Source organism: Erpetoichthys calabaricus, chromosome 9 (assembly GCF_900747795.2).
Source record: "Erpetoichthys calabaricus chromosome 9, fErpCal1.3, whole genome shotgun sequence".
In the NCBI taxonomy this organism is placed as follows: domain Eukaryota; kingdom Metazoa; phylum Chordata; class Cladistia; order Polypteriformes; family Polypteridae; genus Erpetoichthys; species Erpetoichthys calabaricus.
This window is the reverse complement of record NC_041402.2, coordinates 49405194-49423442: the sequence shown is the minus strand read 5'-3', so window position 1 is coordinate 49423442 and position 18249 is coordinate 49405194. Positions and strand designations below refer to the sequence as shown.

The following is an 18249-nucleotide window of genomic DNA, read 5'->3' as shown; positions in this document are numbered from 1 at the left end:
CTCCAAAACTACCATCAGACACCACCTCTATGTTACTAGATTATTTGGAAGGCATGCCAAAAAAAGCCTTTCCTGCCATTTAACTACAAACGCAGGTGCCTGGAATTTGCTAAATGCTACAGGAACTTTGATTAGAACCATGTTCTGTGGTCAGACAAAAAGAAAACTGAGCTTTTTGGCAACAAACGCTCAAGAAGTGGGTTTGGTGTAAAAAGAAGGATGGCTATGCTGAAAAGAACCTAGATTACCGCTGTCAAGTATGGTGGACATTCTGTGACTCTATTTTTACTTTAAAAGCCCTGGGAACCTTGTTAGGGTACATGTCATCAAGGACTCAATGAAATACCTGCAAATTTAAAATGAAATCTGGCTGCAACCTCAAAAAAAATAAAAACTGGTTGGTCATTGGATCTTCCAGCAATACAATGATCTAAAACATATGTCCAAATCAACAGGAAAATGCTTAAAAGAGCATAAAATCAAGCTTCTTCCATGGGTGTTCCAGTCTCTAGACCTAAACCCCATTGAAACCCTGTGGGGACACCTTCACAAGAGAGGACCTATGACCCTGGATGGACAAATACTGTAAGTAGCAATGGTCTCCAATGCCCTGTTCTATACTCTCCAACCGTATAAGATGTTATAAGAGAAGACTCGGTGCTGTCTTATTGACAAAGGGAGGATGTATAAAGTATTAAATGCAAGGATACTAACAATCATGGCACATGTGGTTTTGTTAAAAATAATTGTTTCTTGATGAGGATTTATTTTTCTCAGGATAAAATTACTCCAGTGTGAAATAAAGGTAAATATATTACATACATATATATATATATATACAGTGGTGTGAAAAACTATTTGCCCCCTTCCTGATTTCTTATTCTTTTGCATGTTTGTCACACAAAATGTTTCTGATCATCAAACACATTTAACCATTAGTCAAATATAACACAAGTAAACACAAAATGCAGTTTTTAAATGATGGTGTTTATTATTTAGGGAGAAAAAAAATCCAAACCTACATGGCCCTGTGTGAAAAAGTAATTGCCCCCTTGTTAAAAAATAACCTAACTGTGGTGCATCACACCTGAGTTCAATTTCCGTAGCCACCCCCAGGCCTGATTACTGCCACACCTGTTTCATTCAAGAAATCACTTAAATAGGAGCTGCCTGACACAGAGAAGTAGACCAAAAGCACCTCAAAAGCTAGACATCATGCTAAGATCCAAAGAAATTCAGGAACAAATGAGAACAGAAGTAATTGAGATCTATCAGTCTGGTAAAGGTTATAAAGCCATTTCTAAAGCTTTGGGACTCCAGCGAACCACAGTGAGAGCCATTATCCACAAATGGCAAAAACATGGAACAGTGGTGAACCTTCCCAGGAGTGGCCGGCCGACCAAAATTACCCCAAGAGCGCAGAGACGACTCATCCGAGAGGTCACAAAAGACCCCAGGACAACGTCTAAAGAACTGCAGGCCTCACTTGCCTCAATTAAGGTCAGTGTTCACGACTCCACCATAAGAAAGAGACTGGGCAAAAACGGCCTGCATGGCAGATTTCCAAGACGCAAACCACTGTTAAGCAAAAAGAACATTAGGGCTCGTCTCAATTTTGCTAAGAAACATCTCAATGATTGCCAAGACTTTTGGGAAAATACCTTGTGGACTGATGAGTCAAAAGTTGAACTTTTTGGAAGGCAAATGTCCCGTTACATCTGGCGTAAAAGGAACACAGCATTTCAGAAAAAGAACATCATACCAACAGTAAAATATGGTGGTGGTAGTGTGATGGTCTGGGGTTGTTTTGCTGCTTCAGGACCTGGAAGGCTTGCTGTGATAGATGGAACCATGAATTCTACTGTCTACCAAAAAATCCGGAAGGAGAATGTCCGGCCATCTGTTCGTCAACTCAAGCTGAAGCGATCTTGGGTGCTGCAACAGGACAATGACCCAAAACACACCAGCAAATCCACCTCTGAATGGCTGAAGAAAAACAAAATGAAGACTTTGGAGTGGCCTAGTCAAAGTCCTGACCTGAATCCAATTCAGATGCTATGGCATGACCTTAAAAAGGCGGTTCATGCTAGAAAACCCTCAAATAAAGCTGAATTACAACAATTTTGCAAAGATGAGTGGGCCAAAATTCCTCCAAAGCGCTGTAAAAGACTCATTGCAAGTTATCGTAAACGCTTGATTGCAGTTATTGCTGCTAAGGGTGGCCCAACCAGTTATTAGGTTCAGGGGGCAATTACTTTTTCACACAGGGCCATGTAGGTTTGGATTTTTTTTTCTCCCTAAATAATAAAAACCACCATTTACAAACTGCATTTTGTGTTTACTTGTGTTATATTTGACTAATGGTTAAATGTGTTTGATGATCAGAAACATTTTGTGTGACAAACATGCAAAAGAATAAGAAATCAGGAAGGGGGCAAATAGTTTTTCACACCACTGTATATATATATATATATATATATATATATATATATATATATATATATATATCCACACACATATAAATATACATACACATATATACATATATATAATACATATACACACGCACACACCCCACCCACCTACACCAGTCATAATATTAAAAAAAGTTAGCAACACTAATTATCTCATTACAATGGCACCTGTCATGGGATCAGACATACAGGCAGCAAGTGTACAGACAATTCTTGAAGGTGATGAGTTGAAAACAGAAAAAAGGGGAAAGAGTTAGGATCTGAGCAACTTTGAATAGGGCTAGATGACTGGGACAGAACATCTCCAAAATGGCAGGTCTTTTGGGGCGTTCCAAGTATGCAGTGCTTAGTACCTACCAAAAGTGGTCCAAGGAAGGACAATCAGTGCACCAGCAACAGGGTCACTGGGACAGATCATCTCCAAAATGGCAGGTCTTGTGGGGTGTTCCAAGTATGCAGTGCTTAGTACCTACCAAAAGTGGTCCAAGGAAGGACAATCGGTGAACCGGCAACAGGGTCATGGGCACCCAAGGCTCCCTGATGTGCCTAGGGAGTGAAGGTTAGCCTGCCTGGTCTGATCCCACAGAAGGGCTACCGTAGCACAGATTACTGAGAAACATAATACTGGCCATCAGAAAAAAGTGTCGGAACATACTGTGCATAGCAGTTCACTGCGTATGGGGTTGCATAGCTGCAGATTGGTCACAGTGCCCATGCTAACCACTGTCCACCGCTGAAACTGCCTACAATGGGCACATGATCATTTGAACTGGCCCATGAAACAACAGAAGAAGATAGCCTAGACTGATGAATCACGTTTACTTTTAGATCACCTGGATGGCTAAGTACATGTTCCTTGTTTACCTGGGGAAGAGATGGCAACTGCACAATGTGAAGAAGGCAAGCCAGTGAAGGCAGTGTGATGCTCTGGGCAAAGTTCTACTGGAAACCCTTGGGTCCTGAGATTCATGTTCATGTTACTTTGACAAATACCATCTACCTTAAGACATAAACACCTTCATGGCAACAATATTCCCTGAAGCCAGTGGCCTCTTTCATCAGGATAATGTAATCTGATTGAGCTTCTCCGGGATGTGCTGCAAAAACAAGTCAAAACCTTACAACCCCAGCTTGCAACTTACAGGACTTAAAGGTTCTGCGGCTAACGTCTTGGTGCCAGATACCACGGGGCACTATCAGATGTCTTGTGCAGACCATGCGGTGATGTATAAGAGCTGTTTTGGCAGTAGGAGGGGGGACATACGCAATATTAAGAAGGTGTTTTTAATTCTGTAGCTTTTTATAAATATCTATATCTATATATATCTATATCTACAGTGGTGTGAAAAACTATTTGCCCCCTTCCTGATTTCTTATTCTTTTGCATGTTTATCACACAAAATGTTTCTGATCATCAAACACATTTAACCATTAGTCAAATATAACACAAGTAAACACAAAATGCAGTTTTTCAATGATGGTGTTTATTATTTAGGGAGAAAAAAAATCCAAACCTACATGGCCGGTGTGAAAAAGTAATTGCCCCCTTGTTAAAAAATAACCTAACTGTTCAATTTCCGTAGCCACCCCCAGGCCTGATTACTGCCACACCTGTTTCAATCAAGAAATCACTTAAATAGGAGCTGCCTGACACAGAGAAGTAGACCAAAAGCACCTCAAAAGCTAGACATCATGCCAAGATCCAAAGAAATTCAGGAACAAATAAGAACAGAAGTAATTGAGATCTATCAGTCTGGTAAAGGTTATAAAGCCATTTCTAAAGCTCTGGGACTCCAGCGAACCACAGTGAGAGCCATTATCCACAAATGGCAAAAACATGGAACAGTGGTGAACTTTCCCAGGAGTGGCCGGCCGACCAAAATTACCCCAAGAGCGCAGAGACGACTCATCCGAGAGGTCACAAAAGACCCCAGGACAACGTCTAAAGAACTGCAGGCCTCACTTGCCTCAATTAAGGTCAGTGTTCACGACTCCACCATAAGAAAGAGACTGGGCAAAAACGGCCTGCATGGCAGATTTCCAAGACGCAAACCACTGTTAAGCAAAAAGAACATTAGGGCTCGTCTCAATTTTGCTAAGAAACATCTCAATGATTGCCAAGACTTTTGGGAAAATACCTTGTGGACTGATGAGTCAAAAGTTGACCTTTTTGGAAGGCAAATGTCCCGTTACATCTGGCGTAAAAGGAACACAGCATTTCAGAAAAAGAACATCATACCAACAGTAAAATATGGTGGTGGTAGTGTGATGGTCTGGGGTTGTTTTGCTGCTTCAGGACCTGGAAGGCTTGCTGTGATAGATGGAACCATGAATTCTACTGTCTACCAAAAAATCCTGAAGGAGAATGTCCGGCCATCTGTTCGTCAACTCAAGCTGAAGCGATCTTGTGTGCTGCAACAGGACAATGACTCAAAACACACCAGCAAATCCACCTCTGAATGGCTGAAGAAAAACAAAATGAAGACTTTGGAGTGGCCTAGTCAAAGTCCTGACCTGAATCCAATTGAGATGCTATGGCATGACCTTAAAAAGGCGGTTCATGCTAGAAAACCCTCAAATAAAGCTGAATTACAACAATTTTGCAAAGATGAGTGGGCCAAAATTCCTCCAGAGCGCTGTAAAAGACTCATTGCAAGTTATCGCAAACGCTTGATTGCAGTTATTGCTGCTAAGGGTGGCCCAACCAGTTATTAGGTTCAGGGGGCAATTACTTTTTCACACAGGGCCATGTAGGTTTGGATTTTTTTTTCTCCCTAAATAATAAAAACCACCATTTACAAACTGCATTTTGTGTTTACTTGTGTTATATTTGACTAATGGTTAAATGTGTTTGATGATCAGAAACATTTTGTGTGACAAACATGCAAAAGAATAAGAAATCAGGAAGGGGGCAAATAGTTTTTCACACCACTGTATATATACTGTATATGCACACACGCACACACACATCAAATCGTGCACACACATAAACAGGGAGAGAATTGTTAACACAGTTTGACTACTTCTAGAGTCAAGTCTGACTCTGTGTATCTAACTATCCATGTGTAATGATGCAAGAGTGTGGGCAGGAAAACTGAAAACACATCACTCACTGCAAATGAAAGCTGGTATAATAATTAGCATTGTAAAATGCCAGAGTAACATCACTTCAGTAGATTTTGCTTTACACAGAAACCTGATCTTGCATTTTTTGTGAACATTGTGAGCTAACCAAAGCACTGTTGGGGAAAATAGGGGTTGTTTTACTCTTTTACATCAAGATATGATTTTTCCACTGTACTTCTTTGGAACTAGCAAATGTGAAAAAGTTCTAGATGCAAATAAAACTTAAACTCATACATATACTGTAGCTAATTGAAAAGTTGGAAACAATTCATTCTCAGAACCAGAAATCCAGTATTGAATAATTAAGAAGGTTGAAAAAACATGTGTTGTTCGTGCCCCATAACATATTTTATGAGCATACTATGCAAGAGTCATTTATGATCTCATAGGTAAATATGCCATACATAAATCATTTTGCAGTACCACAAGGGGCTTGAAATCCTGCTATTACTCTGTACAAACAGATGTTGATAGATTAAATATTACTAGCATATTTGACGGTACATGTGGACTTCTATAGAAGGAATAATATTTTTCATGTTGAATCATTGCCTTAATTAATTCCTTTACATGTAACAAATAGTGCAAATCAGCTACAGACATTATCCATAAAGAATGCAAACCTTGACAACAAAATAGCCAAGCACAATTTCTGCTTCTAGGGCAAATGTAACAATACTGTTTTCCTACTCCACCTGTGACAAAGTAGCCAACACGTTAATCTGATGAAGAAACATACCTAAGATTGCACTGTTGAGAGCTGCACAGACTGGCTCTCTTTGCATAGGATCCAGCTGTTGTCCCACCGGGCAGTTCCAAGGGTCAGAATAGGCTAGTAAACTAAATGCATCCTGAAACACAAAATAATGAGGCAATAAACCCAGAGCTCAAATATAGTATGCAGAAGAACAACAACTCAGGGTGGGGAAAAAAATCTAACTTTGGGCATTATATTTATTTTTTCTTGATTTTAATTATGATAGTACTGCATCAATAAATTACAAAAAGAAGCAATATAAGAATTATTTCTGCATGGACGCTATTGTTAGAGGTCAATCAAAATGAATAACATGTTAATGAGTCAGTCTGCAAAGCTATATTTAAATGTAGTTTTCCCTTTGTGGAATGCAAATTCAAATTCATTGTGGTATGGTACTTTTTCCAAATTACTGCCAAAAAAACTCCAAATGCCTGTTAAAAAAACATCTGGTTTGGACAACAGTACAGTGAATGCACTACCAAATGCCTTGTAAACAAGCAAGACATAAATTTTGTGGTCTGGGGTAAGACAACGGACACTGCACTCTCTCTTTTTTTTATGTAAGCACAAAGTAATTTGGAACCTTAGACTTCATCATTGCTTTGAGTCTTATGCCATGATATGACTTCAACAATTATTCAGGTATTTTATACTTCAAATATTAGACTTGGGTAAGATGATGCAGTCTGAAGTATGCAATAGACCGTACCTGAAGCATTTTTTTGTGCGATGAGTTTCTGCCGTACTCTTTGCCCAGCTGCTCGTTAAGAGTCTGTAACTCTCGGCCAAACTGAATCATTCTCTCTGTGGCTGCCTGATTTCCTCCACATAACTGCCTTGGAGCACCACTGTCTTCTGAAGAATATAAAAAGAACACGTGCAGTTTAAATAAATGAAACAAATTATTACAGAAGGTCTGAGAAAAATCTGCTACCAATATGGTCATTAATACAAGATACCAACAATATCTCATACATTAGTTCATTACACACACTTACCAGAAGTATTTTGTTATATATAACCCTACCATCAAATGTGAATTACTTGAATAAACAACTACTACTGTTAAACACAGCAGAGGGAAACACACAGAAAGAAGTATGTATTGGCAAATGGTATTTTTAATTACCTGTACCGATCAAGCATTATTTTACTTCTACTATAATATGCTTAGCATGTCATTGTTGTCTCTGAATAAAAAAGTGAATTCAGCTGGAATTTATACAGGGAACGCTTTAATTTAAATGTGCCTCACAACTTCCACTAAAAGACACAAAAAGGTGTTATTGTTGTCTTCTCCTAATCAAACAAAATTTATCGTCAGGGGCTTCAGATCATATACAGTAATCCCTCCTCCATCGCGGGGGTTGCGTTCCAGAGCCACCCGCGAAATAAGAAAATCCGCGAAGTAGAAACCATATGTTTATATGGTTATTTTTATATTGTCATGCTTGGGTCACAGATTTGCGCAGAAACACAGGAGGTTGTAGAGAGACAAGAGCTTTATTCAAACACTGCAAACAAACATTTGTCTCTTTTTCAAAAGTTTAAACTGTGCTCCATGACAAGACAGAGATGACAGTTCCGTCTCACAATTAAAAGAATGCAAACATATCTTCCTCTTCAAAGGAGTGCGCGTCAGGAGCAGAGACTGTCAGAGAGAGATTGAGGAAAGCAAACAAATCAATAGGGCTGTTTGGCTTTTAAGTATGCGAAGCACCGCGGCACAAAGCTGTTGAAGGCGGCAGCTCACACCCCGTCCGTCAGGAGCAGAGAAAGAGAGAGAGAGAGAGAGAGAAAAAAATCAATACGTGCCCTTCGAGCTTTTAAGTATGCGAAGCACCGTGCAGCATGTCGCTTCACGAAGCAGCTGCACAGAAGGTAGCAACGTGAAGATAATCTTTCAGCATTTTTAGACGAGCGTCCGTATCGTCTAGGTGTGCGAACAGTCCCCCTGCTCAATCCTCCTACGTCAGGATCAGAGAAAGTCAGCGCAAGAGAGAGAGAGAAAAGTAAGTTGGGTAGCTTCTCAGCCATCTGCCAATAGCGTCCCTTGTATGAAATCAACTGGGCAAACCAACTGAGGAAGCATGTACCAGAAATTAAAAGACCCATTGTCCGCAGAAATCCGCGAACCAGCAAAAAATCCGCGATATATATTTAAATATGCTTACATATAAAATCCGAGATAGAGTGAAGCCGCGAAAGGTGAAGCGCGATATAGCGAGGGATTACTGTACATCTTGTTTGCAAATGGTTTGTGACGCCTGAAAGATTGTGATAATTTTAACTATGCAGCACCTATAGGGTGCTTTAACTATCAACTGTGCCTAGAAATTGTGAAATGCATTACTGAGTGCCCTGGATGCCCAGTCTCTTGTTAAGAAATAAACTGGGCACATCACTTCACAGACCCAAGTTATCAAGTATTACTGTATTTCCTCTTAACAGTTTAGCATGCTTAAATTACAGTAATGGAATGGTTTGATTGCTATCTGTGAGTAGTAAATTGGACAGATGTTTGAGCTAATCTACAGATATCTAGCAAAAGTGCAGTTAGTAGTTAGTTTCAACAGTAGTGCATAGCATCACCTAGGCTGGACTCATCTGTCTGTAGGATCTCTTCATGCTTGTAGGTACCATTCATGATCCGTGTAGAGTTCTCCAGAACTCCATTACTGTAGTATTCTTGCTCAATCTCCATCTCGCTGTCACTGGGAAGTTCATGTGAAATATAAGAAAATAAACAGACATTAACTTCTTATCCTATTAGTTATTACCTGACTGACTAGGGATTTGTAAGACTACAAAACCTTCCTTAATACTGTTAAATCATTTTATAAGGTAAAGCATTTATACTGTTAATCATACAGTATGTATGGAAATTCAAGCTCCACTAACAAGATATATAGGTCTTAGTATCTAGCATAGTATCTAAATAAAACAGTAAAGAACCTAAGCTGTTACATTAAGAACAAAACAAAGATAAATACAGATGCAGGCTTATAATATAGCAAAGGTACTGACATTAATGGTATTTATTACAAATCCTGCAGACCTCAGTTTCTTTAACAGGTAGTGATTTGGGGGAGAACAGGACTCCTTCCACTAATATACCTATTTTATGTTGCTCACCCTGCCATTGCCTAATCATCAAATGCTTTGTTAGCATTAAGTTTATTAAAACAGATCTCAGAGGTAATATGTATTCTTGTTTTGACTTGTATATGTTGTTGTTATTATTATTATTAGGGAATATTTACTATTTCAGTATTTAAGTATAATCAATTTTCACTTGGTAAAATGATACAAAAGATATTCAGCTTACTTAAAAAAGATGCCTATTTTCTTCTGTAGTTTCAGTCCTAACATTTTTCTTTCATTTGTTTTTTTGTTATGTAATTATGATTGGTATATTATGAGCCCATTTTTTCATGTTTTTATACATATTAAAAGAAGCTTATTCCTAAATGCAATGCCTTTTACCTTTACCATGATATTGTTATTTATTTGTAAACTACCTCATCATATCATTTACTATGCAAGTAATGAGTATTCAAAGTAAAAACAAATTTTGACATTTAAAATCCCTGGTGGTTTTGAAGAAAATCTGCTGAAATTTCACACAGTTATGTAAACTTAATTTCCTTTTAATTTTATGAAACCCTGACTGAAATATATGCCGCTTGTAAAAAACTAAAAACAACAAAGTTAGCAATCTACATATTTGAACTCATATTCCATTGATTTAAACTGAACCTGTGATTTAAGGATCAAATTGGAAGTGCCTGTGATGAAATACAGTTTCATAAAGTAGCTAACGTGAAATCCAGCATGAGAAATACACCAGGTGGTAACATGATGAAGCAGAAAAATAATTCAGTGGATCCCTGGAAAATGGTAAACCGCCTCAGTAAAAATCCTGGCATTAAGAGAAACAAAGACTGTAGGGATAAAAAAAAAATCCATAACGTATCAAGAGCTTACATGTACTATATTTTACTTGCAAGCATTGTGCCCATTCCTACATATATTTTAAATTTGTAACAATAACAGAAAAGACAAACAAAGTAAATGCAAATAGCATAAATAATAAAAGTCCTGCCTCACTATACAAATACATGATGTCATTATGGTTATGAATGTGGCCTGCTTTTATCAAATGTTAACCCTGAAGAGAAAGTCAATCAATGTATCGAAGACTCAATAATGACTTGTGGCAGAAGAAAATACATGAGAATAAAGAAACTGACAAATATACAGTAGGTTAGACTTTTTCCATAAGATATCAACATTCTGTGAATTAATCACAGACCTTCTTAACATCAGAAAAATATATATTATCTGATATGTACACGTCTTTCAGAAAGTCAATCAATTTTCATACAGACACTGAAAAGAAGATAGGAGCTGAAACGGCCTACAATATTGTTGTTTCTGCACTAAGGCAGCAGTAAGGACAATCTGGCTAATGTGATCCTAGCGTTTGGTATTTTGCCTTTAGATTCTTGACTATACACTTTGTTTGCAAAAACAAGACTCAGTATGTTTATTTAGAAATGGAAATTACAGGGAGCCCATGATATAATACAAAAATAATGCAATATATTACAATTCTAGTTTGCAATATACTTTTACAGTTTGCTACCTTTTTTATTTGGCTAATGGTAAAGTTGAAATTACAATGCTGTGGGCAAACATATGCCAAACTGATAGACTCCTACCCAAAAAGACAGAGTGTTGTAATAAAATCAAAAGGTGCTTCAACTACCGTAAGTATTGGTTTAAGGGATGTGCACACTAATGCAACCAGGTTTTTGTATGATTTTTTTTTCCTTTTTTCACTGAACAGTTTCTGATTTGTTTTCACCTTTGTATAGACTGCAATTTTGCAATAAGGATGGAGTAAGTTCTGATAGGATTTATATTGATTTCATTTTTTATTACACAAAATCTGTGATTTTGGCAGGTGTGTGCAGACTTTATATACCCACTTTATGTAACTAAATTCAGATGCTTATCACTGGACAGGGTTCCCCCAACAGGCAGACCTTAGGTCATACCAAACCATTAGCCAACTGCCAACAGGTGCACTTATTTAATTAAGTGTATTTTGGCTAAGCTTATTTACCACCTAAATAAAATCAGAGCGACACTGGTGGCCTACTAATTACTATTTCACTATAGCAACTAGGCTATTTAAAATGAACTAACATAGCACATACAAGTGTTGCCAACATAAATAGCAATGGCCAGTGTTATAAATCACAATGTGGATAACAAAAATAATTCAGTCCTGACTAGATCAGTTAATTTCGTTTTATTTTACCAGAACATATTTTTCAGACTTGTTTCCTAGGCTCTCAAACAATAGCTGTCTGCAGTATGGCTAATATAATGCAGCTTTTCAAAACTACCCTGTAAAAATCGAACAGCCACAAACAAAAGACTATATAAATTTGAAAGTAGCATATAATTATCCTATACCATTATTAAACTACATTTGTGTAAAACAGGTGCTTCAAGGAAACAGTCAAAGAAGTTTTATAACTCAAAGAAAAAAACAAAGAAAACATTTGTGGATCTGTTGAGACAAATACTGGATAATACTGCAATGAGAACAGTGGAAGTTCTGATGATGGAGTGCCTGTCCTGTCTGCTCTGTGATCTTAAAGAATGCAGATTTCATGTCACTCAATACCTTGTGACAGGATTGACACAGAACAGCTGACTGTGTTTGTGAGATTATTTTAATGCAATACCTTTTCAAGAAGACTTTGTTTGCTCCCTATATGCAGGCACACAACTGGCAAAATCATTTTTAATGGACTGACCAAGCTGTTCTGAAAAAAACTGGCTAGTATATGAGCAAAACTATGTCAACATAGGAGCCTGGAACGTAGCCTAGGTGCTGTTAAACCAGGCATTACTAGCAATAAATTGTATTATTCACAAGCCAGCATTATGTTTGAAATTGTATGCAAAAAAGAAAGACAACACAAATACCATGATGAGGCTTCTAAACTTTATTTATGAGAGCTCCATTGCCTTTTCAGAGCCTTAACAGAGGAAACGTCAGTAGAACATCATCTACATATGCTGTATAATAATGTGCACTGGCTTAGTAAGAACAGAATGTTCGAGAGAGAGAGAGTAAAAACTATGAGACCAATCTGTTATAACCACTTCTACCACTGAATGGTCAATAAGGTCAGATTTCTACAGTTACACATATCTAATTAATTACACTTAATTATCATAATAAGGTGTTTGCAATAAAATGACTGTAGCAATAATTATGAAACAATATAAGGCTGGCATACTGGCCCTTGGCTTGGTTTTGCCTGCATTTGCCTATTGTGGAAAAGTAATTGAGAGCACCTCATATAGACATTTCTGTTGTGTTGCCAGCTTTCATATCTAAACTCAGTGAATATATTATCTTTCAAGTTATTTCGAATATATTCCAAGTTCTCACCTTTTTTAGCATCTAAATAATAAATGCCTGTTTGAATCCTTGCCTGTTTGAATCTGATTTCCAATCTTTTCCAGTGTAAACACCCTACTCCTCACTACTGAGGACAGTTGAACCTATTTATTGCGGCTGCTGCTGCTTACAATAATGTTTAAAACAATTTAGTCCTGAAATGTGTTTAAATTAAAAAAAAAAAAAAAAAAAAACGCAGGCTGAGGTTTATCTCTCTGCTGTGGTATACTGCAAGGTTCTGTCCATACTTGTCCCACTTGTTTTTGACATTTACATGGTGCCACTGGGCTACTTTATTCAGTTGAATGACCGCAAATTCAAATTTTATACCAATTACTCTCATTTTCTACTTGAAAATCTTATAAAATCAGTACGAATGTAACTATGTCAGACTGTAACTATGTCAGACTATAACAACTCAGCAGTCTCTTTTTAACTTATATCTGTGAATGTATTCAACTACCATGGCCACTATGTTGAAAAATGTGGTGAAGCCTTCTGGTCACTACAATAATTCTCTGTTTTAACTCATACACTACTGCTTTTTCTTGTAGGGGGATGGGGTTTGCTAATGCCCCACTTTCAACATTGTCTAGCTATTCAGGTCTTTTCTTTTAAAATACATCTTAAAATACATTTTAAATATAGAAGGGCCTGATTTGGATAGGAAGAGTTATTGTCAGTGGCCAAAAAAATCCCATGGTAATCAGGGGAACCCATTAATTCTCCAGAGTTGCCTGAACACTGAAATGCTACACTGCACTACAGGATATACGATAAATAATAAATAAATGAGCTATATGACATGTAGTTAGGATATGCATACCTTAAGTACATGAATTATACCATACATTGATATGTAGCTTGGAAACAAAAGCCATGCCACCTTGTTCTTTGATTATCAACACATAGAATAGCCTCTTGATTAGAGACACCCACACTTAGGTGCCGAGTATGCAATCTGAAAATGATCTATTTCATCATTCAGATAAAGGAAATTGAATGCCATGAACCAACAGCAGAACACAATGTCAATACTAAAGCAGTGTGGCAGAATCAAGGTATCAGTTATCTATGTTACTTTCTACTGTCTACCGTCACATTCTTCAGTATCACTGAGATCATGGTAAGCGCTAGCAGCAGTGTGAGGCTTCTATATATACTTTCTTGTTAAGTGTCTCTGCCTTTCTTGAATCCTCCTGTGGCTCATCAAAGGATGTGCTTCCCTTCCCTGACAGTCGAGTTGCTGCAACTCAAACATCTATCAACACCCAGCCTGGGAACAGCTCTCAGACAGCCGCCTTCTGACTCTACCTATCAAGAGCTGTCTGCCAGTTACTACAATATATTTCACAAACATAGTAATTTTTTTTAAAGTGTATTTTCTGGGGGACACACTAATGCAATTAGTAGAACTGTCTTGATGTGTTCTTGCTCTAGCATGGAACAATGGGAGATAATGATCAAACTCTCTAACCAGCCAGGTGCCAAAAAAAAAGTTTTAAACAAATGTAATTAATGAGTGGTATTAAAACATAAACCTGAGAAAAAATTTTAGTCTTGTTTTAACTGTTTAAGTGATTTTTTCTTTACCCTTCACTCTGATCCAACCTAAAAATAATTAATATCATAAGATACCAATAGGAGCAAAACTGTATAGCTGAGCAAAACGAAAGGAAGAAATTACCATTTTTTCAAATAATTCAAATGCATCCTTTTCAATCACTTTATTATTAGCAGACTTTAAACATTTTATCACTGTAAATTTTTTTGCCCTTTACCTTATAATGCCTGATACATTATTTAATATTTTTAATATACCCTAAAAAAGGTCTAGTATTTAGTTATTTAAAAATAATAGCTGTGCTTACTGTTCAGTTATGTACTATGTTTATCTATAAAACAAGTAAATTCTAAAACATCTAGAAAATCAGTGCAGAATACACTGACAAATGAAATCTGAACTAAAATAAATGTAAACCATTTGGAAAGAGCATACCAGCAATCCAGCAACATTGGTCTTTGTTAGTTCAATAGAATGGATTACTACACTACTAATATGACTAGTATAAATGTCAATGAATTAATTTTCCGTGAAAGCAAAAAAAACCCTACTTGGTAGATAAATCGCAGAAAAAATATCAGTGCAAGAAACATCATGAAAACATAACTTAACAACTAAGACCATATTGTAGCAATATCTCAAAATTCTGAGGATTTTCATTGTGGAAAACAGTTATACAGACAACATCTAAACAGTAAGGTAATTTCATATTCCAAAGGAAAACAATCCCCAGCAATACAGATCACATTCTTGTAAATCTTCACCTTGTTTCTTGGTTGCTGGCGCTGCTGTTTGGCTGTGACTTCGTAGAGTCAGTGGAATTAGATTCTGAATAGTTGACAGAGGAAGGAGAGGAAGAGGAGGAGGAGGATGAAGAGGATGAGGAGGAGCTCAGGCCATGATATTTACTGCGAGACTGTTTGTTTTTCCCTGATGTCACCCCATTACTGCACGTAGGGCTATCAGAACCTGTCAAAAAATTCAACAAATGACTTAATCAATGGCACTGAAATCAGAAGAAAATTAATTTTAAAATAAAAACTCAACTAATTTTGGTTTCATTTTATAAATGTATTCATTTTTGTTCATTTTATTATTTTTTGGAGAGCAATACAGTACATCTATATCATATAACACTGACCCCAATGAATACACACCTTCTACAATATTCTATGGCCCTTACATAATGACCAGAGACAGGCTAAAATGCATGAATAAAACATTGCATTCAATTCTACTACCAGGTATAGATAAAATCATAAATATGGATCCTTTAACAATAAAACTCAATACAAATCACATCAGGCAAAGTACCTGACAATGAGTTCAAGAAAATATTTTGCAGAAATACTGTACCAGCAAATATAGAAGAAAAAGTATAACTAAATAATTGATGTGGCAAATATGCACAGATGATTAAGTACCACAGAGAAATAGCATGAACAGCCATCTCAAAGTAGGCTCTTAAAGCATGATACCTGTACTGTGAAGATGGGGGTTAGTGGCTCCATGCCGGGGACTCAGGTTAGGTGATCCAGGATAGCTGTCTTGGGATTTGGGGGAGCGAGAACTATAGCAGCGAACTTCACTGTCCGTACCATTTACCATTTCTACAAACTGCCGACATCTAAGTAAAAGAAAAACCACCCAATCAATGAATTGCATGAAAGCAGAGTAGTTTCTATTAAAACAATATCGAAAAAGAAAGTTTAGAAAGTCTCAGTAGGAGATGCCATTAATCACACTCAAAATAATTCTGGGAATATGTTGGTCCATGTGGAAGTCCGAGTACTTTCTTAATCTAAATATTTTCCTGAACAGGAAGCATTAGACCATATGTACAAGTACTTGAGTATAGGGCTGCAATGATTAGTCGACGTAATCAACGATGTCGACTACAAAAAATCTTCGACGCAGATTTTTTTTATTGTCGACGCGTCATAAACAGAACCTTCAATAGAGGCTCCAGTCACAAAGAACCACATTGGTTTTTGTAACTGCAATGCACTACATGAACGTCTGGGGGCAGTATCGTTTGTTATTGTTTGTCAAGACTGCACACAGTCCTACCAACGAAGAAAGAACATCTGAGGAGAAGAAGAATGTAGAGGAAAATAAATGTGGTTGCAATGGCGAGTTGGATAGAGGAGGGGGGAGGAGATGGAAAAAAATTGAGACAGAAACCTTCTAAATTGTGGGAGCACTTCACCGAAAAAGAAAAAAAAGTTGAATGCAGGTTATGCAAAGCGAAGCATAAATGGCAGCACGACCGCGATGCATGAGCATCTGAAATGCAAGCATCCTGGAGCTGTGATGCTGTTGTCTCTTGAGAATTTATGCTGGCGCTGTTAGTTAGTTAGTTAGGGTCAGATCAGGAGGGGAGGGAGAGCGTGAATGAGACTGAGAAAATAAAAGTGAAAAAAGCTAACTTTTACAAGTAACAAATTTACACCTGATCTGTTAGTTTTCAAATAATATTACATTAATGTGATGATGTTTTCTGATTGGTACTATTCAGGTTATACAATGATTTCTTCAAAATGTCACATACGTATATTTGTCTCTTTCTTTTTTTTTGTCCCCCGGTGCTGCACGCTGACACCAGAAGGCATGAGCTTATTCAGTGCTAGCAGGAGCACGCAGGTGGCCGGTTTCTTGTGCTATAACAAGCTTGACCTGGCCGCGATCAAAGCACATGCACTGTGCAAGGCATGTACGGGGTCCACTGAGAAAAGAAGAGCGTTCATGGTTCACCATGTAGAGGAACATTCTTTCCTCTGCATGTCCTGGAGTCCTGTGCAGACTGGGCAAGGTTGGGGGGAAAAAAAAAACATGGTCACTGATTACAACTGCAAGAAGGTTAATATGAATAATATGAAAAATGTTGCATCCGTGCCACAATGTTTTCCGAAATGTACTATAAGGTCATAAAATGAATAATTCCAAATATCATATATACCTATGTCTCCGTGGCTTTGACATCACGGGCCATAAGGTGCATACTAATTCAGTGTAAGCAGGAACACTCAATAAAACTGAATAAAAAAAATCAAGTGACGAGATACGAATAAGGCAGATTCGCCAGCATTTGTGTGTCAGCTTTTATCCATCCAGATCAGAGAATTTCCAGTTCGATTGTCTTAAAACACTACTCACATCTACAGTTATTCCCAGTTTCAGATAAAAAGTAACAGCGTCAGATCCCTGGGAGAGCGGTAGTATGTATCGTGATCGTGAATGAGAGAATAAAAGTGAAAGAAAAAAAAAAAAAAGGTAACTTTTACAAGTACTATACATTTACAGCGGCTATTAGAGACGCAAATCAAATGTATGTGTTTATTGTATAATATTAACAATAAGAGCAACTCACTACTCAAAACGGTAAATATACGAGGCAGTCAGGATCGAACAGGGGGACTCGATTATAAGTCAGCAATTCCTACCGCTGCGCCACAGAAGCTATTGTATCATACTTGAACCTTTTGTTATTTAATCTTTGTACTTCAGGCTTTACACATTATATAGTTTATGTATACATTTTGTAATTTATTACTAAAATACGAAAAAACGTTTCTGTTTCAACAATGTATTTTTTGGTTAAGTTAAATGCACTTTTTTTGTTTAAAGACTACATGCACTTTAGTTTGTATTGTTTAATGTATTTCTTTTTTATTGTGATTGTCACACTAATATAAAAAATATCTGTTTATTTTCAAATTCATATGTTTCACTGGTTGTTATTTTAATGTATTATTAATTTTAATCTTGTTAATGCAGAGACATCAGGGTGACGTTCACAGGAGGACAGACGTGAGCAGATGAGGTAAGACATGCACTG

At 37.2% G+C, this 18249-nt stretch overlaps 1 protein-coding gene across 1 annotated transcript in view; it reads right to left on the bottom strand.

The window, feature by feature from the left end:
• The window catches only part of ranbp10 (RAN binding protein 10), a 133987-nt gene that overhangs the window by 12660 nt on the left and 103078 nt on the right, over positions 1–18249 (bottom strand). Inside the window, exons 9-13 of the mRNA XM_028809625.2 lie at positions 15890–16038; positions 15176–15380; positions 8953–9074; positions 7070–7215; positions 6340–6451 (exon numbers count right to left, since the gene is read on the bottom strand). Coding sequence (XP_028665458.1) covers positions 6340–6451; positions 7070–7215; positions 8953–9074; positions 15176–15380; positions 15890–16038 — 734 coding nt within the window. The remainder of the gene's footprint in view (positions 1–6339; positions 6452–7069; positions 7216–8952; positions 9075–15175; positions 15381–15889; positions 16039–18249) is intronic.